General features: G+C 50.5%; 1 protein-coding gene across 2 annotated transcripts; it reads left to right on the forward strand.

Moving 5' to 3' along the window:
* Nucleotides 1–7,229: 7,229 nt before the first annotated feature.
* Nucleotides 7,230–15,865, forward strand: ZFP36L1 (ZFP36 ring finger protein like 1). Of its 2 annotated transcripts, XM_065872130.1 has the most exons (3): nucleotides 7,230–7,299; nucleotides 10,401–10,598; nucleotides 13,027–15,865. In XM_065872130.1, exons 2-3 carry the CDS (start codon nucleotides 10,542–10,544, stop codon nucleotides 13,984–13,986), a joined length of 1,017 nt encoding a protein of 338 aa, XP_065728202.1. In that variant the 5' UTR covers nucleotides 7,230–7,299; nucleotides 10,401–10,541; the 3' UTR covers nucleotides 13,987–15,865. The 2 variants fall into 2 exon arrangements, with proteins under 2 accessions (XP_065728202.1, XP_065728201.1); XM_065872129.1 differs by lacking the exon at nucleotides 7,230–7,299 and having other exon boundaries at nucleotides 10,410–10,598.
* Nucleotides 15,866–26,455: the final 10,590 nt, after the last annotated feature.

A 26,455-nucleotide genomic window follows, 5' to 3' on the forward strand; every position in this document is an offset into this window, starting at 1 on the left:
CGTAGCAATGAGCTCCCAGACACAGGGCCCTGCCTTTCTCTGGTGCTTTCGGGTTCCGTGGAACCTTCAGGGGCCAGCTGGTAGACACTAGTCTCACCTAACCTGCAGTGGGTGCAGGTCACCTGCTGCTGCCTCCTCTCCCGTGCCTCAGTTTCTCCCATGTCTGTGGGAGGTAATTAACCTGTGCTCCACAGATAATTCTAAATGCAGTGCAGGGACAGGTTTTAAAAAGCGACAGGGTGGTGTCATTTAACTCCTTTTTCTGTGTTGGGGTGTTGTGACAGAAGAGAGTGTTCAGGTATCAGGTACTAGGAGGCATGTGTGTTTGGTGCTTGGGAAGCCTGAGGAGAAGGAAGACAGGGATAAAAAGGCCTGGATTTCCACCAGGTAGTGGAGCCACTGGGGGTGCAAGTGGGTGGGGGGGTCCTGATGGGGGCCCGGGACAGAGGCCCTAGTCTCTTCCTACAGTCATACTTGTGCGAGAAAGTAGACACGTAGATTCAATCTGTCAATCTGTCTCTCTCTCTGAGCTCAGACTCTTTCTGGGCCTGGGAGGAAAGCTGCTGTCAAAAAGTAAAAGGCCTGGGCTTCCCTGGTGGCGCAGTGGTTGAGAGTCCGCCTGCCGATGCAGGGGACGCGGGTTCGTGCCCCGGTCCGGGAGGATCCCACATGCCGCGGAGCGGCTGGGCCCGTGAGCCATGGCCGCTGAGTCTGCGCGTCTGGAGCCTGTGCTCCGGCCACAACAGTGAGAGGTCCGTGCACCGCAAAAAAAAAAAAAAAAAAAAAAAAAAGTAAAAGGCCTGAAAAAAAAAAAAAAAAAAAAGTAAAAGGCCTGGCCCAGTGCTTGGTACTCAGTGGGTAGAGGGCCATCCCAAGGTGAGGCAGGGGAGGGGTAGGCTGGGTCTGGCCTGCCAGGGAATGTATAGAGAGGAAGGCAGGAAACCACAGCTCAGAGACGTGCTGCTGGGAGATATTCCTGTTGCTGCCTGCCTCCCCACCCCCAAAAGGTAAAAGAAAACCCAAATAAAAGTCTGACCCGGCAGATATTAATACTCCAGAGCCAGGGCTGGTGTGCAAGCAGCCGCCCCCCGCTTCCCCCTTCTGTTTCTATAAGCGGCTGAAATAAATTTAGCGAAACAACCCCACCCGTCTGAGGGCCTAAGATTTCAGAACAGTGGGACTCTTTACCCTGAAAGCCCCTGTTTCTCAGAGCTGAGAGCTTTTTGTTTAAATTCCCTTTGAGAATGGAATGCTCTTGATGTAAAATAATTATCTTACAGCAGTCATCTATTCCTCATAGATAAACGCTTCGACACAGTGTGGCTTGCTAGAAAGCCGATCTACAGATGCCGTACAGCTTAAAATAGTCAACTCTGCGGGGCCACTGCCCAGTTGGACCCGTTTGGATACTTATTGTAACATTATTCTTTGCGATGTCTGTGTGTGTTCAGCTAGTCCCCTCTGTTGTCTGTCACAGGACAGTGGTTATCGCTGGCTAAGTTGCCAAAGTAGAGGATTACTTATTTAGGGCCTACTGTGTGCTAGGCACTGTGCCGGTCGAGTTGAGAGCAGAAAGAGCCTGCTCCTGGAGCAGACATGCCGGGGGGGAAGAGAGATGTCGAAAAGTAAAATGACTACAAAAAACTGCCAACTAATATCGTACTTAATAGTGAAAGATCGAATGCTTTCCCTTAAGATTGGGGTCAAGGTGAGCATGTCCAATCTCACCACACCTATTTAACATCATAGGGGAAGTCCTAGAGAGGGCAATATGGCAAGAGAAGAAATATAACGCATATGATTGGAAAGGAAGAAGTCAAACCATTCCTATTCACAGACAACATGATTTTCTATAGTAAAAAAATAAAAAAACAAAACAAAGCTCAAGGAATCTACCAAAAAACCTTCTTAAAACTAAAGTGACTTTTGTTAAGATCACAGGATGCAAGGTCAGTACACAAAAATCAACTGTATTTTTATAAACTAATAATGAGAAACTGAAAACTGAAATAAAAAATTACAATACAGTTGGCCCGTGAACAACACTGGTTTGAACTGCGCAGGTCCACTTATTTTTTTGCAGTAGTAAATACTACAGTACTACGTGATCTGAGGTTGGTTGACTCTGCAGATGCAGAACCATGGATATGAGGAACTGCTCATATTCCAGAGGGCCAACTAGAAGTTATACGTGGATTTTTGACTGTGAGGAAGGTTGGTGCCCCTGGCCCCTGCATTGTTCAAGGCCCAACTCTAGTTCCAAAAAAAAAAGGGAAATATTAGGTATAAATCTAACAAAATGTATATAAGATCTGTGTGCTAAAAACTACAAAGCATTGATTAAAGAAATCAGAGAAGACCTAAATAAATAGACATATCATGTTCACGGATTAAAAGACACAATAGTAAAGAAGTAAATATGTACTTCTTCCTGAATTGATCTATGGACTTAATGCAATTCCAATAAAAACCCCAGTAGGATTTTTTTGTGGTTATAGACAAGCTGAATCTGAAATTTATATGAAAAGAACTAGAATAGCTAAAACAATTTTGAACATTAAGAATAAAGTTGGAGGAATTATACCACCTGATTTTAAGACTTACTGTAAAATTATAATAATCAAGACAGTGTGGTATTGGCGAAGGAATGGACACACAGATCAACAGAAGAGAATAAATAGACTCATACAAATATGGCCAACTGAATTTTGGATAGGTACAAAAGCAATTCAATAGAAAAATGGTACTCTTTCCAATAAACAGTGTTGGGATTAGGCTTCCATAGGCAAAAAAAATTTAACTTCAACCTAAACCATGTTATATAAAAACTAACTCCAAATGAATCTAACATAAAACTATAGAAAATCTTAATGACCTAAGGTTAGGCAAGGAGTCCTTAGATGTGTCACCAAAAGCATGATGCATAAAAGATAAAACTGATAAGTTAGACCTCATCAAAATTTAAAAACTTTTGCTCTGTGAAAGATACTTTGTTCAGAGAACGAGAAGATAAGGTACAGACTGGAGGAAATATTTGCAAACCACTTATTCAACAAGAGCCTGTATCCAGAATATATAAAGAACTCTCAAAACTCAACAGTAAGAAAACAACCCAATTAAAAAGTGGGCAAAAGACTTGAACAGACATTTAACCAAAGAGGACATACAGGTGGCAAATAAGCACATGAAAAGAGTTGTTCAGTATCATTACCTGTTAGACAAATGCAAATGAAAACCACAATGAGATACCACTACACACCTGTTAGAGTGGATAAAAGAAAAAATACTAACAATTATAAGTGCTGCTAAGGATTCAGAGCAACTGCAGACTCTCATATATAGTTGTGGGAGATGCAAAATGGTATAGCCACTCTCAAATAAGGTTTGGCAGTTTTAAAAAAAATAAACCTTAACATACACTTAGCATATGACCGAGCAATCCCATTCCTACTTATTTAATAAGAACTTACGTTCACACAAAAATCTATACACAAGTGTTTACTGCAGCTCTATTCACAATGGCCAAAAACAGGAACTAATCCAGTGACCCTTAACAGGTGAATAAACAAATGGTGGTATACCCGTACAGTGAAATACTATTCCTCAATTAAAAGGAATGAACTATTGATACATGCAACAGCATGGATAAATCTCAAACGCATTATGCTCTGTGAAATCATGTAGACTGTATGAGTTCAGTTATACGGCATTCTGGAAAAGACAAAATGACAGTATAGGGAACAGATCAGTGGTTTGCCAGAGTAAGGGATGGGAGGGTCTGACCACAAAGGAAGAGTGTAAGGGAGTTTTTTTTTTTTTTGGCGAGGGGTGGTGATAGAAGTGTTCTGTTTCCTGATTGAAGTGGTGGTTACATAAATCTATTCACATGTTTAATTAAATTCATAGAACCGTACACCAAATAAAGGTCAATTTTACTGTTTGTTAAATAGTTTCAAAAAAACCTCACAAATCGAAATAACTACTTTGAAGGAAATGAAGATTCCATGAAGACAGAAGAGAGAAGACAGATACCTTGCCTTGATGGGGGGAGGGGTGCCAAGAATGGTTGAGGAAGTGATGCTTGAGCTGGGTACTAAAGAATGATTTAGAATTTACTTGGGCCAAAGGAAGGTCAATCAGATAGAAGAAACAGGCATGTGTCAAGGCCCTGGGGCAGGAGGAAGGATGGTTCATTTTCATCTGAAACTGACTAGAGCACAAGGAGTACCTTGGAGGGGTGGGAGAGATGGTGGGGGGGAGGGGAAGGGGTATGAAAGTCAAGAGTGGAGCACTAAAAGAGTCTGATTATGCTAGACTAAGGGTTTGGTTTTTATTCTAAAAGGGATGGGTAGCAAAGGGTTTTAGGCAATTGTAATACAATTTGTAATACAATTTGTGTACAATTGTAATACAATTGTAATACAAGATCCAGGTTTTGAAAAAAAATTACTTGGGCTGCCGAAAAGAGGGGGTTTTGGGAGCACACAGGAATCTTGGAAAGAACATCTAAAATAGGGTTTCTCAGTCTTGGTACTATTGACATTTTGGGCCAGATAATTTTTTGTAGTGGTGAGGGGGTGTGGGGGCTTGGCCTCTGCATTGCAGGACATTTAGCAGCATCCAGGGTCTCTACCTTCTAGATGCCAATAGCACTGACCTTCTCTCCTCCAGTTGTGACAGCCAAAAATGTCTCTAGACGTTACCAAATGTTCACTGGGGTGCAAATCACCCTTGGGGGAGGACCACTGCTCTAAAACAACCAAATCCAGTGCTTCTGGCTTCATAGTAGAGTCATCTAGGGAGCTTAGAAAATACAAATGCTGGGCCTCACCTCAGACCAACTGAAGCAGAATGTTTGGAGGTGGGGTGGGGCCTAGCACCTGGCATCTGCATAATTTTGAAAGCTCCCCAGATAATTCTGCTCAGAGTGATGTTGGAGCATCACCAGCCTAGTCCACCCTTTCCATCTATATCTCAGAACACTGAAGCCCAGACTACAGAAATGACCCACTGAACTGGAGGCAGAGTAGCTCCAGAATCCTATTCCTAACTCCTAGACCAGTGCTCATTCTTAACATGTGCACAGAACATGCCCTGGGCAAACTGTGAAAGCCCAGGCTCCTTGAGTTACCGGCTCTGGCCCTCTGAACATCCCAGTGTTAAGGCTGCCATCCCCGCTTTCTGCAGAACCCAAGCCCTCCCTTCCTGCCACCCCTGGAACTTCTGCCAGTTCCTTCTTCTACTCTTGCTGCTAGATTGATGGTGACCAAAGTGTCCAAATGGGCTCAACAGCAAGGGTTCAGTGCAAATCGAAAAAATTTACTGACCACCTACGCAGTTCTACTCATGAGTTCCAGGTAATACAGAAGCCCCGGCCCTGAGGAGTTCAAAGTCCAGTGGGGAGTAAACAGGTATTTTCCATAAACTGCTGCAGGCTGCAAGGCACCACTGGGAGAGGCACTTTGCCTGCTGGGAAGCTGCCTGAAGCCCCAGCAAAAGGAAGCCCCAGGGAGGGGTGTGCAGCAACCACCAGCAACTGCTAGCAGCTTGGAGTGGCTGGGGACAAATGGCTCTCTGAGGTAAGCACTGTCTGGAAAGGGCTTCACCTTCCTGACCGTCCCAGAGGTGAAGTGACTTGCTCGAGGTTGTGCAACTGGTAACCAGCCGGCAGAGTTGGGCTTCCCATCAAAGTCTAGGTGGCTCAGAGCTCATGCGCTATCCTGTGTCTCTAGGCAGGCCCAGGCAAGGAAGGCAGGGTGGGGTGGGGTGAAGCTGTGGGCTAGCCTGGGAACTTAATGGAATAGTGGAACATCTCCGTCAGGAAAGTGTTACAACAATTGACGTAAGAAGGAGGGTTTAGGTATCTCACTGCCAGGCCATGGGAGCTCCCAGGGCCGTGCTAGCCCTGGGGCTGGACTCTCAGTCCTAGCAGGAGGCGGTGGGCTCCCGGAGCTGTACCCCAGAAGTTCCTGACACTGTGCAGAGCTGCATTTACAGCAGACCTCAACCGCCCTCTCTAGAAGCCTGTGCCTGGTTTGGAGGATACTGGCAGCTGAGCCATGCCCACTAAGCACTATGATAGGGGCTTGAGGATATTGAGAGAAAGAAGGGTCTGGCTTTTACTGGGTATCAACAGGCCCCAGTGAGCTAGTTTTCAGAAATACCTGTGACAACAATCAGGTGTTTTTCAGTTGGGCAGCAGATCCCCATCACCTCATCCTGACTCACCTTGCTCTTCCCCAGGCTCTGGGCCAGTGCCCTCTCCCCCTTTCCAGGCCTCGGGGCCTGCCTCGTCCAGAGCTGGGGTCTGGGGGTCACAGAGTGATCGGATCAAAGCTGTCAGGTGACCATTTCATGGACCTCTATACTGAAGAATCCTTTTGCAAAGTGAATATTCCCAGAATTTGTTTCATAGTTTAATAAGGCCCCAAGAATGGTTTAGTTTACATACAATGGCTGGGCATATACAAGGGTTCAGCTAGACGTGAGACTAGGCACTTTACCGACCAATTTTAGGCAGAATTATTATCCCTATTTTAGAGGCTTTGGTCAGTGTCTTGAAAAGCCACACAGCTAGAAAATGGCACAGCCAAGATTTGGATCCAAAACGGCCCAACTTCAAAGTCCTGGACCACTGATTCTCAGACCTTGGTGACTGAGTCACGAGCAGGAAATTTACAAGGAATGCCGATTCCCGGCCCCACCCCAGAGCATCTGGTTCACTGGGCCTGGGTCCAGGCTGAGGAATCTGCATTCCACAAGCACTACACCTGAGTTTGAACCAGGTAACTCTCCAGCAGCACTTGGCCCTTCCTCCCAATTTCTAATCCAGGAACCCTGCCGCTGTCCCAGGGTCTTGTGTAGCAGAGGGTGGGGGGAAGGGTGGGGTCCGATCCGAAGAATTTGGGTTCTTTGGCAAATGACCTGAAAGCAGGGTGGAGGCACAACATCGCAGGGCTCCGCAATGGCAGGGTCAGGAGGGGTCTCTGGGAAAGGAGTGCCTGGAGAGCGTTGGTGACGAGGCCTGGCCCTCCAGGGGCCAGTGGCCCAGCGCCCCACACCCTCACCTGCCGCGAGGTGCGCCCAAACTGGCCGGTGAATACATCCATTGCGCTTCCCTAATTCCGAGGGCTTTCACTTTCCCCCTTCACAAAACCTAACACCCCCAAGCCAAAAATACCTGGTTAGACCCTCCTCTCAAGGGGACCGTCTCCGTGCGAGCGGGGAGAGCCCGGAAGTCGGGCCTGGGACTGCGAACCTGGCTGGCTCATCGCCTCCCGCTCGGAAGAGGCCGTGCAGGTGAAGGGGCGGCCTTTCCGGGCCCGGCGCGGGCGAGGAACCCTAGGGCTGAGCGCAGGAGGTGGGGGAGGGCTGTGCACGCCTCCCGTTGGGCTTCCGGCCCGGGTCGTGGCTCGTGGCTCGTAGCCTTTCCCGCCACTACCGGGCACCTGCCGAGCACGTCCGGGCGGGGGCAGGCCGGCTCTGGCCCTCCTCGGCCCGGAGGGACGCTGCCCCCCGGTCCGCCGCGGCGCGGATGCCGGGTCAGCGAAGGGTTAAGGAGGCCGTCTCCCTCACCCTTGGAAAGTCCCTGAAATGACGTTGCAACCCGACAATTAAAAGAAGAGTTTAATTATAGAGACAGGTTCTGGGAGCTGGAACTAACCCGGTCGGTCGGTGGGGCCGGTAAACAACTCCGGAGCGAGCGGGCCACGCTGGACGCCGCCCGCGGAGCCCGGGCCCCTGGGAGCGGGGGAGGGGAGCGCCCTCCGGGAGTTGGGAAACGGAGGAAATTCGAGGAATCGGCGTTCTCTTTGCGGGGGGAGGCGGGGGGAAGACTCTTTAGCCAGCCTGTGGCGCCCGGGCCGCGTCAAGGTGCTCCTGGCCGGTCCCGCAACCGTTGGGGGAAAGCTGCGCCGCCCGGAGAGGGGGACATCGGGTGCGGGTCGGGACGCACCCTGGGCCCCGCCCGCTCCGGACCCCTTCCCCCTCGCTTTCCAACCCCGCTTCTCCGCCCCTCTCTCGTCCCCCCGGCAGAGCTTCGCGAACCCTCCAGAGTTAAAGACCAACGGGCCTTTTTTTTTTTTTTGCTGGGGGAGTGGGGGAATCAAAAAACCGAAATAGCTTCACATCGGGACACAGACAAACCTTGTGGTTTTAACGCGCACCCTACTCTGTCCTGAAATCTGGAACTCATTACCTCATCACTAAGAAACTGCACAAAACCGCTCCCCCAACCCCTCCTTCTCGAAGCAGGGAAGGGAGTGAGCAAACTGCCCTTTAAGAAAGAAACCTACATTTGAATGATTTAAATTAAGGTGGATGGAAGTTATTTCTCCTTCTGGCGCTTGCCAGATTTCAAGAAAAGCTGAAAAATGGGAACAGGGAGAGGGAAGCAACAGGCAGCTGGACAGCAAAAGAAGAAAAGCAAGTGGCAGCAGCCGGGTTAAAAATGGGGGCCATCAATTTAAGCCGGAGGGGACAAATTAAAACAGACGGACTGGGGATCACATAGGTTTGTGGCTGCAGCCAAAGCTGTGTGTTTCGCGAAGGTGAAAAACAACAGGTTCCTAAAACGGTTGTGATTTGGAAGGTTTCCGGGTTTGCCCGGCCAAATTTATTGACAAATAAATAAGAAATGCAGTAAAAATATGTGTGTGGGGGTGTGGGGGTGTGGGGGGGCGGTGAGAGTGCGACTCCAGCGCTCTGCTGGGCCCGCCCCTACCTCTTCAAAGAAACGTGCTCATAATGGGGTGACCTAATTACATCGCAATGGAACCCGCTCTTAGCCACTCAGTGCACAGGGTTTCATAACAGACCCGGCGGCCTCGAGTGCTGGGAAGAAACGTGCGAGGGCCGAGGAGGCGGCCGGGCACGCGGGGAAACGGGAAAGAAACGCAGCGCCGCGGTTTCCACCTCGGTCTTGACTCCAGCACTCCGGCGGAGACCGAGGGGGCGGTGGGGGACACGTTAACAGTTTTTTATTTGGGTGGGTGTTGGGGCATCCGAACCTAACAGTAAATAAATATATTCTTTCCAGTTTTCAAAAGAGTGATAATTCAGGGCCTTTCGGTTTCGAGGATCCCACAGCCCCCTCCCCCCATCCCGCCAAAACAGCGCAGTGTGACAAGCCATATGTTCCGTTCCCGTGCGGGCGGGGGAGAAGCAACAGTAAGTTGAAGTATTGCCTCCCCCCATCTCTTTACCTCCATTCTTAGCAAAGTAACTTTTTTTCATTGTTCTGGCATCTAGGGGGTGTGCGTGTGCGTGTGCGTGTGTTGGTGGGGGAAGTTTTGGCGCGGCCCATGGTTTGGAGCGCGCGGGGAAAGTCGTGCGTTCCTGTTTTTTTCGGGGGGGGGTGGGGATTAGGGGCGTTCATGAGGATTTAGGTTTTCTTTATAAAAATATTTAAAGATTGATGCGTGAAATAAATACCACAACGAGGCCTGTTAAAACAGCCCGGCAACTATACTGCAGTAAAAATTAAACACCCAAACAATCCGCCCGGACGGTGGTCTTCTTTGCGACGCTCTCCCACCCCTGCTCCTGCCCACACTCGGAGAGTGTCCGCTGCAAAGCGAGCGCGAGTGGAGACGCGTGCGGCGCGCTAAACCGCTTGGTGCTCGCCCGCGCCAGCCCGGGTCCTCCTTGGGGTGGGGGGGAAGTCTCCCTAATCCTCCTCCCCCAACCCCCACCTCCGCCCCTGAAAAAAACAAAACCCTTGGCTTGAACGCTTTGTGCGCCTCTTATTTCCAATCTCCTCTCCCCTTGGGGTTTGCCGAGGGGAGCCGAGTGCGGAAAAGAACTCGGGAAAAGAGTTAAGTTGTGCGGCAACTTGGAGAAGTTTCCAGGGAGATCAGCTCAAGATGGGAACTGCAGCCCCGGCGCTAAGGACGGGCTTCTGCTCCCGCTTGTAAAAAGAGAAAGTCGAGCCCGCCTTTCTGCCCGACAAAAAAACAACAACACAACAACCAGAACCCCGAAGAGGGTGGAATGAGTGATGTCACAGAGCCGCGCTCGCAGGCTGACAAAAGGGGGGGCGCCCCTCCCCCCCCTGCGGGGCGCGCGGCCCCAGAGAAGGGCGCCTGCAGCGCGGGGTAGCCAAGCGAGCGGACTCGAAACTTTTCCTCTTTAAGAAAAAAAAAGTTGTGCGCGGCTCTCGGTGGTTTTTTTTTTTTTTAATTCGCCTTCTTTCCTCGTCTCCCCTCCCCCTTCTTCCTTTCGAAAGTTTCTTTTTTTTTTTTTTTTTTTTTCCCCAGAGTTTGACCGCAGGGCTGATTCAACTTCAGTGTCAATCAACTTTTTTTTCCTCCTCTTCCTCATTTAAATAAGTTTAAAGCTCCTCCTCCCCCTCCGGCCCACCAAATCTGAAACTTATATAAATTGGGCTTCGCGCGCCGCAGCCCGGGAGAGTCAGAAAGGCGAGGGGCGCCGGGAGCAGGCGTGTGGGACTCCAGACCGGAGAGCCGGAGGCTGCGCCTTCCCCGCACCGGGACCTTCACGGCACACCAGATCCTTGTCCCTGCCCCGTGCGAGCGCCCAGGATGACCACCACCCTCGTGTCTGCCACCATCTTCGACTTGAGCGAAGTTTTATGCAAGGTAAAGTGGGGCGGAGCGTTTGCTTTTGAAAGTCTTTTTCTTTTTTCTTTTGTCTTCAAAAAGAATCCCCGAAAGTTTAGGTCTGGGAACGCAGGGGGGGAGGAGGAGAGGCGAGATGGTTGTTTTTTCCGCCCCATTTTACCCCCTCAGTTTGAAGGAATTTGACTCTCTGCTCCCCACCCTTTGAGTTTCAACAGTTCCTGGCGGGGATTACATGGGAATCTGGAGACCAGAGTTTTGGGGGGCGAAGTTTGCGTGGGGCTGCCTGGGGGGCGCGGGGCATTGACCAGGCAGGATTGGGGCAATTTTTCGGTGATTCTTTCGTCCATAATGTGCTGCTCTTGAGCCGGGTGTCGCGAGTCTGCTCGGTTTCCCTGTGTGCGCTCTGGGTGTCGCCGCTGCCGGGAGGGGTTCGAGTCTCTCCAGCCCCATTGCCGGACTGTGGGTCGAGAGGTGGGGGTCCCTTGGGGAAGTGAGTCTCGGGATGACGTTTTGCTGGTAGATTTCCTCTTCTGTTCTGGAAAGGCTGGGAATCTGCGAGAAAAGGCCAAGAGTTGTGGTTCAAAGGATGTTGCCAAGCGAGTTTGCAATGGGACTTCAGTTTGTCCCAGCTCAGCCAGGCTTCCTCTGTTATAGCCGATCGTGCTGCAAACTTTGGGGTGAGAGTGGGACTCGGGTTCACCCGCTTACCTGTTTTCCGAGGGACCGCGACTCCTCGATATGGAGGGGATGGGGGGACACGACTACAAAATGCCGGTCTGAGCTCAAGGGTCTCGGCGAGGAAGGATTTAATGAGGCCCTCAAGCCGTGTAGCTTGCCAGCCGGTGTGGAAAAAAGCAAGTTTTAAATCCGGAATATTCCAGGAGTGCCGTTTAAGCGTACATAACAGAAGCCTGTGGATGTTCAAGGTTTTTCGCCCCCTCTCCCCAATTTGAAAGAGAGAAGCTGTTAGGCTACTTTTAATTGCTGAAGTGTTTTGCCTTCTTTTAAACACGTCGGGTCATGTTGCTCTCTTTTCCCAGCTTGCTTCTCCAGTCCGTGCAGCTGCCAGGGCCCCAGGGCTGCAGGGTTGGGGTGCAGGGATACCCTGGAGCTGAAGAGCAACATCAAAAAATTCTGAATTTCAGCTTCCTTCCCTACCTGCGCATTCCCAAACTTCAGTTGCCCTGGCGGCTGCCTGAACTCTCCCGGCACTTCTTCCTTCTCTTCCTGGCTCTCCTGCTCTTTGATCTATTTCTCTTTCTCTGGCTCCCTCCCCCCGCAGGACTTTTTAAATGAACCTCATTGTTGGGAACAGGCTCTCTACGTGGTTCCTGTAATCCGCTCTGTGGGGTGGTTGCTGTTACAGATTCCAGATCCCCCGCAGCTGATCCTAAGGGACCAACCAACTTTAGAAATCGCACAATGACACCCACATGGGCTGGGAGCCAACTCCCAGGTCCCCTGCTCACACCCTTTCCAAATCTTGGGTACAGTCTGGGCAGGTGAATAGGGTCCCGTTGGAACAGAGACCTGCCTTTGGTGCCTCTGCCCCCCTCCCCCAAATCCATTATTGACTGGGAGGAGGCTGGGGGGATTTGGTGCTTTCCTTTTCCTTCCCACCTGCAGCTTTGCGTTAAAGATTAAACACTGGCGCTCTTATCCAAGTGTGCTCTTGCAGCCAGGAGACTAACTGCAAAGGCATCTTCCCAGTTGAGGGGGTGGGGTGGGCAGTGACTGGTGGGAGAGATCATTGTAGAAGGCACCTCTTCTGGGAGCACGGGGCAATGAGTTTTGTATTCGGGAATCACATCCGTCTCCCTGCCAACCCACCCCCCCCTGCCAATCCGGGATTTCTCTTCCTGCCCCTCCCTCTCCCCTCCCATCAGCAAGGTAAAGCAAAGGCAGTCTGGAAATCTGTTGCCAAAGGAATGGAATGCTTCTGAAGGAGGAAGTTGAGAGTCTCAGGCCAGGTTTGGGGGGAGGGCGGCAGCTAATTAGGCAGGGACTGATTAAAAGGAGACCTAGCTCCTAGTCTCCTGAGTGTGGGAAAGGAGAGTTTGTGAGTTGTGTGAGATATTTTCAACACAGGGATCTATTTGGGAGGTGAAGAAGTTGGATTTCATGGATGAAAGTGGTAGCTTTGGGGACAGGATATGAGGGTGCATTCCAGGGATCGGCGTGGAGTAGGTGCACGTGTAAAACAATTTTTCACACAGGCCAGGAATTTTGTGGCTTCTTATGCCTGGGGCCAGAGTAAACCCTCTCGGCTGGTTGAATGGGAGAAAGAGGGTGAGGGGTTTGCCAGGGCAGAGGTGGGGATGGTGGGTTCCTTCGAGACGGAGCATTTCTGATCGTGGAGGGGGCTGCCCTTAGTGGGTACCCTTCTGGGCCTGGCGGATGGCCTTTGTCAACTAACCGCCATCTCTCTTGCCTCTCTCTCCTCCAGGGTAACAAGATGCTCAACTACAGTCCTCCCGGTGCTGGGGGCTGCCTGCTGGACAGGAAGGCGGTGGGCACCCCTGCCGGTGGGGGCTTCCCCCGAAGGCACTCGGTCACCCTGCCCAGCTCCAAGTTCCACCAGAACCAGCTCCTCAGCAGCCTCAAGGGCGAGCCAGCTCCAGCTCTGAGCTCTCGGGACAGCCGCTTCCGAGACCGCTCCTTCTCAGAAGGGGGCGAGCGGCTGCTGCCCACCCAGAAGCAGCCGGGGAGCGGCCAGGTCAACTCCAGCCGCTACAAGACGGAGCTGTGCCGTCCCTTCGAGGAGAACGGAGCCTGTAAGTACGGCGACAAGTGCCAGTTCGCGCACGGCATCCACGAGCTCCGAAGCCTGACCCGCCACCCCAAGTACAAGACGGAGCTGTGCCGTACCTTCCACACCATCGGCTTCTGCCCGTATGGGCCCCGCTGCCACTTCATCCACAACGCTGAGGAGCGCCGTGCCCTGGCCGGGGCCCGGGACCTCTCTGCTGACCGTCCCCGCCTCCAGCATAGCTTTAGCTTTGCTGGGTTTCCCAGTGCCGCTGCCACCGCCGCTGCCACGGGGCTGCTGGACAGCCCCACGTCCATCACCCCACCCCCCATCCTGAGCGCCGATGACCTCCTGGGCTCGCCCACCCTGCCCGATGGCACCAATAACCCCTTCGCCTTCTCCAGTCAGGAGCTGGCGAGCCTCTTTGCCCCTAGCATGGGGCTGCCCGGGGGTGGCTCCCCAACCACCTTCCTCTTTCGGCCCATGTCTGAGTCCCCTCACATGTTTGACTCTCCCCCCAGCCCTCAGGATTCTCTCTCGGACCAGGAGGGCTACCTGAGCAGCTCCAGCAGCAGCCACAGTGGCTCAGACTCCCCCACTTTGGACAACTCAAGACGCCTGCCCATTTTCAGCAGACTTTCCATCTCAGATGACTAAACCAGGGTAGGGAGGGCCGCCCCCCAACCTATCCACCTCCCCGCCCCGGCCCTGACCCCGCACCCACATCCCCTACCCTTCCCTCCTTAACCCATCCGATTCCTGACAAACCCCTACATTAACAAGGTTAAGCTCAACCCCTTTCTCCCAGGACCTTGGAATGCCCCCTCCCTCCCCCCTCTTTAAACGCCCCTCCCCCCCCAACATAAGGACAAGTCAATTTGTCAATAGCTTCTTCTGGCTAGAACCCCCCCCACCTCAATTTTATAGCCCACTTACCATGCATAACAGACAAGTCCCATATTTGTCAGTAGATGCGTTTTTTTTCCAGCTTAAGCCTTAAGTGCCAAATCACAAAAGAAAAAGCAGTAACGGTTTACAGAAGCAACTTAGTGCCTTGTGATCTAACTTTGTCACTGTGACTACATTACCTCTTCAGCGCCAGAGGGCACCCGTGGGCCTCCCTGAGCCTCTGCCCAGGGGGAGGGGGAGGGGGAGGGGGAGGGAGGACTTAGAAGAACCAGCAGCTCCCTCCACTGGCAACACAACTGCACCTTTCCTGATTCCAGCCTCCCACACACTTCCTTCTCCCCTCTCCCCGGTAACTCCCGCCCCCCGCACCCACCTTGGGAGAGTTGTTGCCAGACTTGGGTTTTTGGGGAAACCTAGCTTGACATTCAAAACCTTTTTCTTCCCGACCTGAACCTCTGTTGACTAATCTTGCCTGGGTTCGTGTAGGTCTGCAGGAAGGAAGACTGCAAAAGCGGATGAAGATTGTGACATAAGTGGGACTTCGTGATTTAATTTTTTTTCTTTTGTTTTAAGTGGGGAGGAAGGGGAAGCTAGATGGACTATGAGAGACTTGATTTTGGTGCTAAAGTTCCCCAGTTCGTATGTGACATCTTAAAAAAAAAAAACAACAAAAAAATGAGAGAAAAGCTTAAAAACATGTAAGGGGTGAGCAGTTAATGGTATTCATTCCACATACAATATCTGTGTAAAACGATTTCCTGTAGAAGTAGCTTTAATGGTTTTTGCTCTAGAATACCGTAGGTCTATCCTTAGAGCACTCACGCCATGCTTTTTTCCCTGGGTTTTAAACTTCATATAACTTCAGAAATTGGAGAGCAAAAATTTTGCTTGTCACTGCACATCAATATAAAAAAGCTTATTTAACTTATCAAAACGTATTTATTGCCAAACTATGCTTTTTTTTGTTAATTTTGTTCATATTTATCGGGATGACAAATCCATAGAATATATTCTTTTATGTTAAATTATGATCTTCATATTAATCTTAAAATTTTGTGACGTGTCTTTTTCCTTTTTTTCCACAGTTTTAATATATTATTCTTCAACGACATTTTTTGTAACTTTACACTTTTTTGGTTATTTTATTTTAAAAAAATGAAAAATTAATTTAAAAAAATGCAAAAAACTGTTGGATTATTTATTTTAGAAATTTCCCCCCTTTGTGTTGGACTGCAAATTGAGTTTCTTTCTCTTTTGGCCTTTCACAACTAGGACTGAGAATGTATGTAAAAGTTCTGTGACAGTACAGAAGGAAAACAACTTTTAATGTATAGCTTCTAAAAGGGAAAAAAAAAAAAAAAGAAACCCTTTGACTTCACGTGCCCATCTCTAGACATTCCGATTGCAGATTTGACGTTCTGGATTCCAGGTTTTGGAGTTTTCCAATGTTAATGCAAACAGAACTGGCACACACACATTAAGATGAATGTAATTATTATTCCTCTTGCTGGTCACTACCGTCGCTTTCTATTTCTCTTTCTTTGTGTGAATTTATTTAAAAGAAAAAAAAACTTTTTGTAACGACTATTTGCAGTTTAAAAATCAATAAACCCATTTTTTCAAGAAATTGATGGTGAAACTGGTTTTGCTTGGTTTGTGGTTTTACTCTGCCTGTAGGCTTGTCCTTTGTAGACGATGTAGGTGCTGGGAGGAGGAGGGAGGGCATTTCTCATCCTTAACAGCTAAACCAATGGCTGGTTCCTTTGGCCAAGGCTGGAAGTCTGCGGAGCTTTGAGGGGGTGGGTAGAGGTTTATAGCAAAGCAGCCTGTATTTGTATTATCTGCCCTGTTGTTGGTTGTTGACAAGGGTCCAGCCTTACCTGCGCTTGCAGCCTCGAAGGTTCTTCAGAGTGAGGCACGGGGGCTTACTGTCTTCTGTGCCTAGCCTGTGGTCTTAATTCCTTTGGGTAACGTTTGGGGTGCTGAAATGGTGAAGAGGGGTATGTGGCATGTGGCACTCCAGCAAACTTGGATTTGAGTGTGTTCTTTTATTTGGGTGCTTCCAGGCTTTTTTTTTTTTTTGGCCGTGCCACCTGGCATGTGGGATCTTACTTCCCTGACCAGGGATCAAACCCGCTCCCCCTGCACTGGAAGCGTGGAGTCTTAACCACTGAACTGCCGGGGAAGTCCTGCCAGGCTTGTTTTTTCCCACAGGAAATTGACCTGAAGTCCTAGCCTCGTAACACCTATCTGGGGTGGGTATGATGAGCCATTGCAGGCTCAGAGAGGAGCTTCCAGGGTGGTGGGGGGCTCAGTCACAAGGGACTGGGAGCAGAGGTGGTTTCACTTGGACCCAACATGCGCTTCTGTATTTGGAGGGCTGTTAAAAGGAAGGGGTATGAAAATGGCCAGCATAACAGGAAGTCACCTGTTCTTGCCGCCTTAGTCTTCGTTGTACCCCTGATGCCATGCAGGATGGGTAGGCTGTCATCTTGGGAAGGGTGAGGTCTACTTGGCTAGAGGAACCCCAGCCGATCGATGTCAGATGACCACTTAGAGGGGATGTTTTGCCTGCCAGAGAGAGGTTGGATCCTTCTGAAAATCCTGAGTCTGGTTCTTGGGAGGATTTCTTCCCGAGGAGGCAGAGATGGATATTGTCATCTGAGGCCTAGCTGCCTTCGGTTCCTTGCGCTCAGTAAGTTTTGGGCAGTAAGCTGAATTTCCACTTGAATTCCACCCGGCCTCTCCTGAAGCAGGCAGGTCTGCAGCAGACATCAGCTGGGCCAGGGCTATCCTTGAGGTTGGAGGAGACCTACCTTAGGCACCCTGTCGACTCTTCCTTCCCTGGCCAGCAGGTGCCTGCTGGGGGGCAGGGCCGTGAGGTAGAAAAAAGGGACTATTACCTCTTTCAGGGCAGGGGCTGCTGGTGGAAGGAGGGGGCAAAGCAGCCCTTCCTGGGTCTGGAGGAAACCTAGGCCTCCTGTCTCTTGAGGAGGGAATGAGTGTTTGTATTTGCGGTGGGTGGTGATGGTGGTGGTGGGGACACGTGAGCTTCCTCTCTGACTAAAAGCAAAAAGACATAGAATAGCGCACCTTGAGCTTGTTTTCCGTAGGAGTAGTTGAGTATATGGCAGATATCTTTCTAATTCCCCAGCTCATGAAGACACCGGTTGGGTTCAGAGAGGGCTGAGCATATCCACTGACCAGCCCAGAATTCCCTCCATTGGAGTCAGTCCCTTGAGTGATAACAAAGACGGAAGCATTGATTCCCAGAGACCCTGGAGTGCAAGACACTGGCTGAAGAGGCGAGGTGAGGTTCCCTATGGCCTGGGGAAGCTTTCTGTCCCCAGGACTTGACCCTTCAGCCCACCTAAGGGTCTCCATGGGAAACTCACACAGGCTGAGATTTAGGCCACCCAAGCCCATGCGTGGTCACCACGAGAACCTGATTTTTTACCGTATAGATCTTAAAGGTAGAAGAGATACCAAGGTCCAAAGCTACTTGGGAAATGAAGTAGCAGAATCTTTTTGGGCCCATGCTTTTTCCAGGATATTAGGTGATGAAAGGCCTCAGCGGCAGCAGCCCTAGTCCTGTGCTCTAGGCTGGCAGGGAATCCAGGGAGATGTGAGCCCAGAGCTGGCAGGGGACCTCCATGAGTGCCTCTAGAGCCGGGGAAGATAGGAGCCATGCAGAGAGAGCTGGATGTAAGGCTTCCACAGAGGGAAGTGGAGCAGGAAAGGCCAGGCTTGCCTTTGTCAGCCAGCTTCCTGGGGCATGAGGCCTACTTCCCCTCCTCTTGCTCTGGACCTTGGGGCATCTCTCTTTGGGGGCCCTTTACAAGGTCTGTCCTGGCTGGGCAGGGCCTCCATGGCTGTTGGTCCTGCAACTCATGGTCTGGCTTTTGGTTAAATTTCTTCCCTTGCAGCAGCTCAAAGACATGAACTCTTTTGGCCACTGAGCAATGATTTACCTTTTTAGGTCTGGAAGCCTCATTTTCGGGAGGAAGGTTGGGAGCCTGCTGTACCTCAGTGTCACTCTGGTGAAAGGAGGACATTTGGGAGAATGTGGAGGCAGACATGAGATGGGTTTTGCAGCCAACTGGATCACAAAGCACCAGTTACTGGGCAGATGGGGTCACGGCCTGAGGAAGTTTCTATGGCATGGAGGTCGGAGCCCTTCAACTTGGGTTCAAACCCCAGCTCTGCTAATGCCAGCTTGCACCTTGGGCAAATGACTCAATCTTGGATTTTCCATCTGTATCTTGAGGGATGACTGTGAAGATCAAGTGAACCACAGCAATGATGGCTCTTCTTCAGTGCAAGTAGTCTGAGAACTTTATGTGTGTTAACTAGTTAAATGCTCAAAGTGACCCCTCAGAGGAAGTTCTGTACTACCACCATTTTGCAGATGGAGAAACTGGGGCGTAGAGAAGTTCACTCATTCGTCGCAGTTAGCAGTGTCAGGATTTGAACCCAGGCAGGCCTGCTCCATGACTGCATTTCCCTACCATGTCATAGGCTGGCACGCTGAATGCATTTGGCATGGTCCTTAGCACATAGTAACTGCAAATCGGCCAGTGTTAGTTCCTGTCTCCCTTGGCCTTTGTGGAGATTTTGCAGGGGCCTGAGAGAGGACCAGTTGGATTACATGACGCTGCACACACCCCCTCCACTGGGTGTCATGATCTCATGTCCCACAAGGCCCTGGATTGGTGCGTTTGGAGGATGGTGCCCAGGAGGAGGGCAGGCCACCCCCTTGGACTTTCTCCTTCTTTGCCTGTCATGGGGTGGCTTCTGTTAATGATTGACAGGGCAAAGGGTGCCCCAGGGCCACCTTGGGATTTGGCCCTGTGCCCTTCTTCCCCCAGGGTCTCCCTCCCTGCACGTAGCCAACCATTTAATCACATCTGGCTGGACTGACCTAAACACTACCTGAGTTCAGTGGGCAGGGGCAGGGGAGACCAGCCAGGCTCTGCACCACCCCCTTGCTGCCCTGCAGATGGCCCTCCTCAGGCTGGCCTCTAGCAGCAAACAGGGATTCAGAGAGTTGGGAAGCAGGGTGAAATCTTGGCTTTTTCTTGAGGTCAGGTCAGCACTGGGGGGCCCTGTGGTGACCCACCTCTTTGTGGGTAAAGCTTGGCCTACAGAGAAACCTTCTGGCCCAAGGGCTTACGATGCTTTCTGCAGGAGCCCCAAAGGGTTACATCTGACTTACCACTGTGGGAAATTAGTCTCTGCGGACCCAGGGCAGGGGCTGCCCACATGCTGGGCCAGGTTCCCTCCTCCGGCCCACGAGAGCCAGCTGCTGCTTGGGGGCCGAGGATGCCTCCACCACGCTGAGGCTGTTTGCAGTTGTTTCGACATATTGGCAAAGGCTGGGTCTCAAGGTACAGGGCTGTGAGTGACGACGGTACCTGCGCTATCAGGGGGACAGTGAAAAACAAATATTGGCAATGGCCAAACCTGAGGCAATTTTCTCACCGCCAGAAGCCAGTCAGGTAGCTGCCCCTGACTCCCAGAGATGCCTCCGGGAGAAGGAGCTCATGACCACATGGAACAGAGTACCTTTCTGCCCACCCCAGCACTGCAGGAGGAAGGGAGGCTCTGTTGCCCAGGTAACGAGTTGGTTTTGGAGTCAGGAACCCGGATTCAAGTTCCTGCTTGGAGTCAATTACACTCCGAGACCTCAGGCTAAAAACTTAGTGAGCTGCTCAGGGCCCCAGTTTTCTCAGTTGCAAAATGGGATTATGATGACGATAACGATGATGATGGTGGTGATGATGAAGGTGAAGACAAACACCTAGTTCAGTGGATAAACAAGCCGTAGCACAGTCACACGATGGAATACCGTGCAGCTGTGTAAAAGGATAAATGACATATATACACAACAACATGGGTGAATTGCAAAAACAGAAAGCTGAGTGAAAGAAGCCTGCCACAAAAGAGCACATTTTACATGAGTTCATGTATATGAAGTTCATAAGCAGGCAATACTGACCTGTATCGATAGAGACTTGATTAGAAGGTAGAGTATATACACATAAAAAGTTCATTGAGTTGCATGTTGAAGATTTATGCACTTTACCGCATGTAAGCTACACCTCAAGAATAGAAACAGAGCTGCTATGAGTGTTAAAAAATACATATAAGAAAAAAAGATACATATAAGGAAAGAAAAAAGAAATTCAGTACCTGGCCCGTTATAGGTACCTAATACATCGTGGCTGGTTTTTGTATAACAACAACCTGAAGATGGTGGTGCTGATCTCGTTACCTTTTTATAGAAGGAGAGAATTGGCCCAGAGCAGGTGATAACTTGCCCAGGTGAAGTGGGACTTGAACCCCAGCAGATCAGTTCTCAAGCCTACACAGCTGCCAATGACCTGAGGCTGCCCCTTGGTGCACAGGTGTTGCTTCTTTAGAAAAGCTAAATATACAGTAATGCAGACTGGGGCAAGCTGCTAATTACTTCCTGTGACCATCCGCGTTAGAAAAGAGTTTCTCTTGGCAGATTCAAAAGAAATCTCTGGGAGCTGGTTGGTGCCTTTCACACTTTGTGCGAGGTCGAGGGAGGCCAAGCTGGGGCCTAGCTGGGCTCTGAGGGGCTGTAGAGAGGAGAGTTTGGCCGGGTAGACCAGCATACCGGGGTCACGGTCCTGGGAGTCACCCACGTGCCCTGCCTGTTGTGGCCCATCTCTCCCTAAGGCTGGTGGGGACCGTGAGGCCTCCGCGGGCCTGGCCCAGCCTCTCTTCCCAGGCCCTCAAGCTCAAGGGTGTGCGGAAGCCTCACGTGGCTGTTATGGCACTACCTTCGCCCTCTGTTCCATTCTACTCTTTTGGGAAGTGGTTCCATCAGCTGGGCTCCGGGAAAATGTTCTTGGATCCTGACGGAGGAAGATGCTCTGCTCAGCCAGTAGATGTGGCCACCCCAAGGCTCTGGGGAAGGGTTCTCCCAGGGCTGACCTGCAAGTGCAGCGTGTGGGAGCAGCAGCCTTGTGGTCCGGGAAGGGCCCATGGCTTGGGGTCAGGCAGCAGGGCCGAGGTGAAGGAGATGCTGACTCCCACGTGCCAGCGAGTGCCTCTTTACGTTTTATGCCCCAGGCACCTTACTTGCCTCCCTCTCGTTCCAGCCCTATCAGGCAGGAGCCTGCATCTGTGACTCTCCTCAGCCGCTTATCAGCTGTGTGACCTTGGGTAAGTCACTTAACCTCTCTGAGACTCCTTTTCCTCTTAAAAGCAGGGGCACAGGAAGCATACTCACCCTGGCCACCTTCTAGGGTTGTGGTGAGGATCAGATGACATGGAGAGGAAGGAGCTTCAGGAGTGAAAAGACCCTGGACAAAGGTGTTTTTGAGAGTGTGGGAGCAGTTTGTAGCCCTTAGGATGACTGAGCCCTTCTGCAGAGATGTTTCAGTGTCGTCACTTGGCATGCTTTCCTGCCGTGGCCCACCCTCTGGATTTGCTGCCTCAAACTCATGTGTGCTGTGTATGTTGTAGGCGATTCTTTAAAATTTACATTTAAAAAAGCCTACACAATTCAGCATTTGTGTAGACTGACCAAGCATGCTAGGCTCTGGGCCCAGCCTCCGTCACACGGTCTCATTTGACATTACCTGTGAGTACTATCATTAGACCCATTTTACAGATGCGGAAAGTCAGGTTCAGGGAGAAGTCACCATTCCCAACCACCTATCGTACATGACCAAGCTGGGACCCAGGTCTGTATGACCCCAACACCCAAGCTCTCAGCCCCCATACTCGACTTGGGAGGCAGATGTCCGATGGCATTGGGGTCACTCAGCAGGTCTGGGTTCTGCTATTTGCTGTCCTCTGGGGACCCACAGTTATGGAGGAGAATTTGTCTCCTCCCAGCCCATCCCTCCGTGGGATGTTTCCATCCCATCTGGTCACCCTCTCTGCAGCCCAGGGGGTCGGGGCGGGTGAGCAGAGGGAAGGCTTGTTTTTGGCCTCTCTTACCAAGGGGGAATCTGAGGTACGATATGGTGATGGCAACTGCGCTGGGCTTGTCCTCTGGTGCAGCAGCTGATCGAAAACCAGGTCCTTGCCTTGGCTGTGCTGCTGCATGGCTAGTGGTGGAGAGAATAGTATTGTACCAATCAGACGGGTGTCATCCTGCCTGATGAGCGATGGGAGACCCTGGGGAGGTGGGACCCTCCGCAGGGCTAAGGTGATTACTGTTTAATCAGCTACCAGCCTTCTTGTCTACCTGAAACTGGGGTCTGCTCTGGAAGGCACTGGCTGGCTGCTGGAGTTGGTGTTTCTTTTTTTTTTTTTTAATTTATTTATTTGTTATTTATTTACTTTTAGCTGCGTTGGGTCTTTGTTGCTGCATGTGGGCTTTCTCTAGTTGTGGCGAGCGGGGGCTACTCTTCATTGCAGTGCGCGGGCTTCTCTGCGGTGGCTTCTCTTGTTGCGGAGCACGGGCTCCAGGTGTGCAGGCTCAGTAGTCGTAGCAAGCGGGCTCAGTAGTTGTGGCTCGCGGGCTCTAGAGCACAGGCTCAGTAGTTGTGGTGCACGGGCTTAGTTGCTCTGTGGCATGTGGGAGCTTCCCGGACCAGGGCCTGAACCCATGTCCCCTGCATTGGCAGGTGGGTTCTTAACCACTGCAGCACCAGAGAGGTCCCGGTATTTCCTTTTTTGATGCTTCCTTTTCTGAGAGATGCTGCCCATACTACTGAATTGCATTCCAGCGTTCTCCTTCCACCCAAGAACGTCATTTATTCCTGCTAATGCCGGGGGTCAGAGGGACAAAAATGCTACGTTCTCAGAGCTCCAGCCAGCAGCAGACGCCAGCAAGGGCAGAAGAAGGAGGCCCTGCCAATCAGCTCTGCCACTGCTCAACTCCTCCCTTGCTTACCTGAAGTGGGGGGAAGGAGGGCAGGGCCCGGGCGCTTCATTGACTGGCTCAAGACTCAGCCCTCTTTCTTCTCGTGTTACTGACCACTTCACTGCTCGGCTTATAGGCATTGCAGCCAGGCAGTTGGTTCCATCAGACATTTGGACTCAGATAGAAGCTGGAATAGGTTTGGCTTCGGTGTGGTCCCTGACCTTGGCTTCTCTTCCCACATTCTGCATCTTGTGGTTGGCTTTGGATCAGAAGCTGGTCTTCCTGTGCAGTGGAGGACCCCTTCCCCGCTCACAACCTAGCGACGCCTGTCCCCGGCCCCTTCAGCGTGCAGTCAGATGTCTGGAAGGTCTCTGCGCTGTGGGTCCACGTTAGGGAGCTGGGCTTTCTCTTCTTAAACACGCATGAGAAATCACTGGAGGACTGGAAGTCTGTCCTAACACGCAGGCAAAGCTGGGAGTTATCCGTTAAGTGCAACTGCCCGACCACGCCCAGCTGGTTTTGGGGCTGGAGGCGCTAAGTCCCACCCTGGCCACAACTTGCTGATAGACCTGAGTGGTCATTTCTTATTTCCGGGCTTCCATTTCCTTGTCTATGAAATAAGGGGGTTGGGCCAGATGAGTTCTTAGTTCTATGATTCCACGAATATCTTAGAAAGCAAAACGCGCACAGCCAAATACCCTTTGCCACCTCGAACGATGGGGCAGCAGTGTTTGATGCTGTAAAACCCCAACTAGGGTTCTAGGCGGAAGGGAGTTGGTGTGTCTTGTTGATGATGTTGGGTGACTCACGTGGACAGGTCCAGGACTCTAGAAGCTGGCTGTCTGAACCTCCTTTGAAGTGGTGGTTTGAAACCCTTTTATGAACTGGAGGTTGACGGAGAACACGTAAGTCATCTCGTTGGTATGTTGTATTTTCCCAAACACGCCATTTTAAATTAAGACATAGAAGCAACTGTCTTATTTGAGGATTGTGTTTAGCATTTGAACATGCTGTTTAACATCTCTTAGCTGACTCCTTTCTGTGACGTTCATGAGAATGAGTTACTGAAATCTGAAGTCCCAGGGAGGAAGATTTCAGCTCGGTCTAGGAAAGAACGTTTTAACAAGCTGAGCTGGCCTTTGGAGATGCTCAACTTCCTGTTGCTGGTAATGTTGTGATGTGCTTATCACCGGCCCCCTGCCCACCCTGCGTGTTCTCCTGCCCCTACGCCCCCATCATGGACATTGCAGAGTGATTCCCTGACACCCTGTCCAAAGCTGCCCCCTCCTCCCCACTCTGTCATACCATCCTGGTTGGGTATTTTTAATACTTGACACTTTCTGTAAGTGTCACGTTCATGTATTCTTTTATTTGTCCTCTATCGTCCCCACTAAACTTGGAGGTACATCTGGCAAAGCGGGCACCTGGACCCTTGTTCACTGTTCTGCCTCCAGTGTTTCATCTCCTGGCATTTAGCAGTCACTCAACAAATACTGAATGGATAAGAGTTTGCTGTTGGTTTAGACTTTTTCGCTTCCAAGTCTACAAGCCCACTGTTCTACGGGACTAGGCCCTTCTAGAGCCTGGCTGGGGAGGTTCGAAGGAGCCCTGGTGTCCCGGGTTAATGAGAGTGGAGCAAGCACTGGGCATCGGATGAGGGTAGTCTCCCTCACCGGCTGTGGGTCCCTTGGGTGAGTCACCCAACCTTTCTGGGTCTTGGTTGCTTCCTCTGTAGAAGGAGAGAGTCGGATTCAGTTATCTTCCAAACTCCTTCCAGCTGGCCTGCCTTGTGATGCAGGTACTTTGTGTTTGCATTCACTCCTCTGTTCTCAGACTGTTTGTTCAACTCTATTTTATTAGGGGTTCTAGGCCTATTAAAATAGAAAAAAAAATTAAGTAGCCTTGAGAAGGGAAGAGTAAATACAAGGGCAAATGGGTTGTTTTATTCTGCCTAACAAATTACAGAGACTACAGGGAGACCCCAAAGGGAATGGACTGTTTAATTAAATAATCGTCTGGTTAAATATAAATAGTTCAACCCAGGCATAGATTAACAACTGAGATTCTTTTTCTCATGTACTTTAGCCACCTAACAGTGCACTCAGCCCCAACATACCTAATATTCTGATTTTAAATATACTTTATAAATGGAGATGGTGGAGATGGATTCTTTCTTCTCTCTGGCCTCTCTAGAAGATGGCTAGTAAGCCTGGATGATTCCATTTTACCGGTAAGAAAATTAACGATAAGCTACTCTCAACGACAACATTAAAACACCCCCTGCTGCAGGATTGCGCTCTATGGCTGGCATGGGCTGACATGGAAGGCATACAGATGGTGAATTTTTTTTTAGATAAATCTAGGACCGGCCCCTATATATTCCTCTTTCTTCCTGTACCTGGAAAAGAATTTTTCTGTAGCCTGAAGTGTTATCCACATGCCACCCACAATAGCAACAAAGTCAGAATTACCTCTGTGATGAAGCAGTTAACGTATAGGTAGGTATTGGGTGCTAATACAGTATAAAGGTGTTATATAGTTCAAAAAGACATAAAATGTGATCCTTGTTCATAAAGTTTACATTTTAGTTGGGGAGATAAGATATAAACTAATGAAACCATCAGTTAATGCTATACAGATAGCATTGTATACTGATACAATAAAAGACAAGCTTGAGAATTAGAGGTCAGTAGTTTGTGAGACCCTGCTGATTGGATAGTACATTTAGTGCCAGTGGGCCAGAGGAGGGAGATTGGCAAGGGCCAGCAACTGTCTGGAGAAAGGCTTGCTTGCACACTGGCTCTGTGGGTACGGGAGGGCCCCTGCTACTTCTCTGAGCCACAAGTCTCAAGGAATCGAATGTGAATGGTGCCCACTGAGGCTGTGTAGGGTAGCAGCCCTGCATCGTGAAGCTCAGACTGCAGAGACCTTGAGATGAGCGAAGGATGGAGAGGCCTCAATGTCACCGCCTACGGGTCTGAGTCAGCCCATGGACCCATTAAATGTACTGCACTGTGTTCCAGGGGTCCCCAATCCCTGGGCCGCTGACTGGTACAGGTCCCACGGCCTGTTAGGAACACAGCAGGAGGTGAGTGGCGGGCGAGCAAGCGAAGCTTCACCTGCCGCTCCCCATCGCCCGCATTACCGCCTGCACCATCCCTCCCCCCCATCTGTGGAAAAATTGTCTTCCACGAAACTGGTCCCTGGTGCCAAAAAGGTTGGGGACTGCTGCTCTACGGAACATTTCTAAATATTTTGAGCCAACACTTAAAAAGTGAAGAGATTTAAAAAATAATAAACCAGTTGTCTGGCACCTCTGGAAATATTGGGAGATCTGTGGCCACGCAAGGCTCAAAGTCCCCTTTGGCA

Source organism: Phocoena phocoena, chromosome 2 (genome assembly GCF_963924675.1).
Source record: "Phocoena phocoena chromosome 2, mPhoPho1.1, whole genome shotgun sequence".
NCBI classification, from domain to species: domain Eukaryota; kingdom Metazoa; phylum Chordata; class Mammalia; order Artiodactyla; family Phocoenidae; genus Phocoena; species Phocoena phocoena.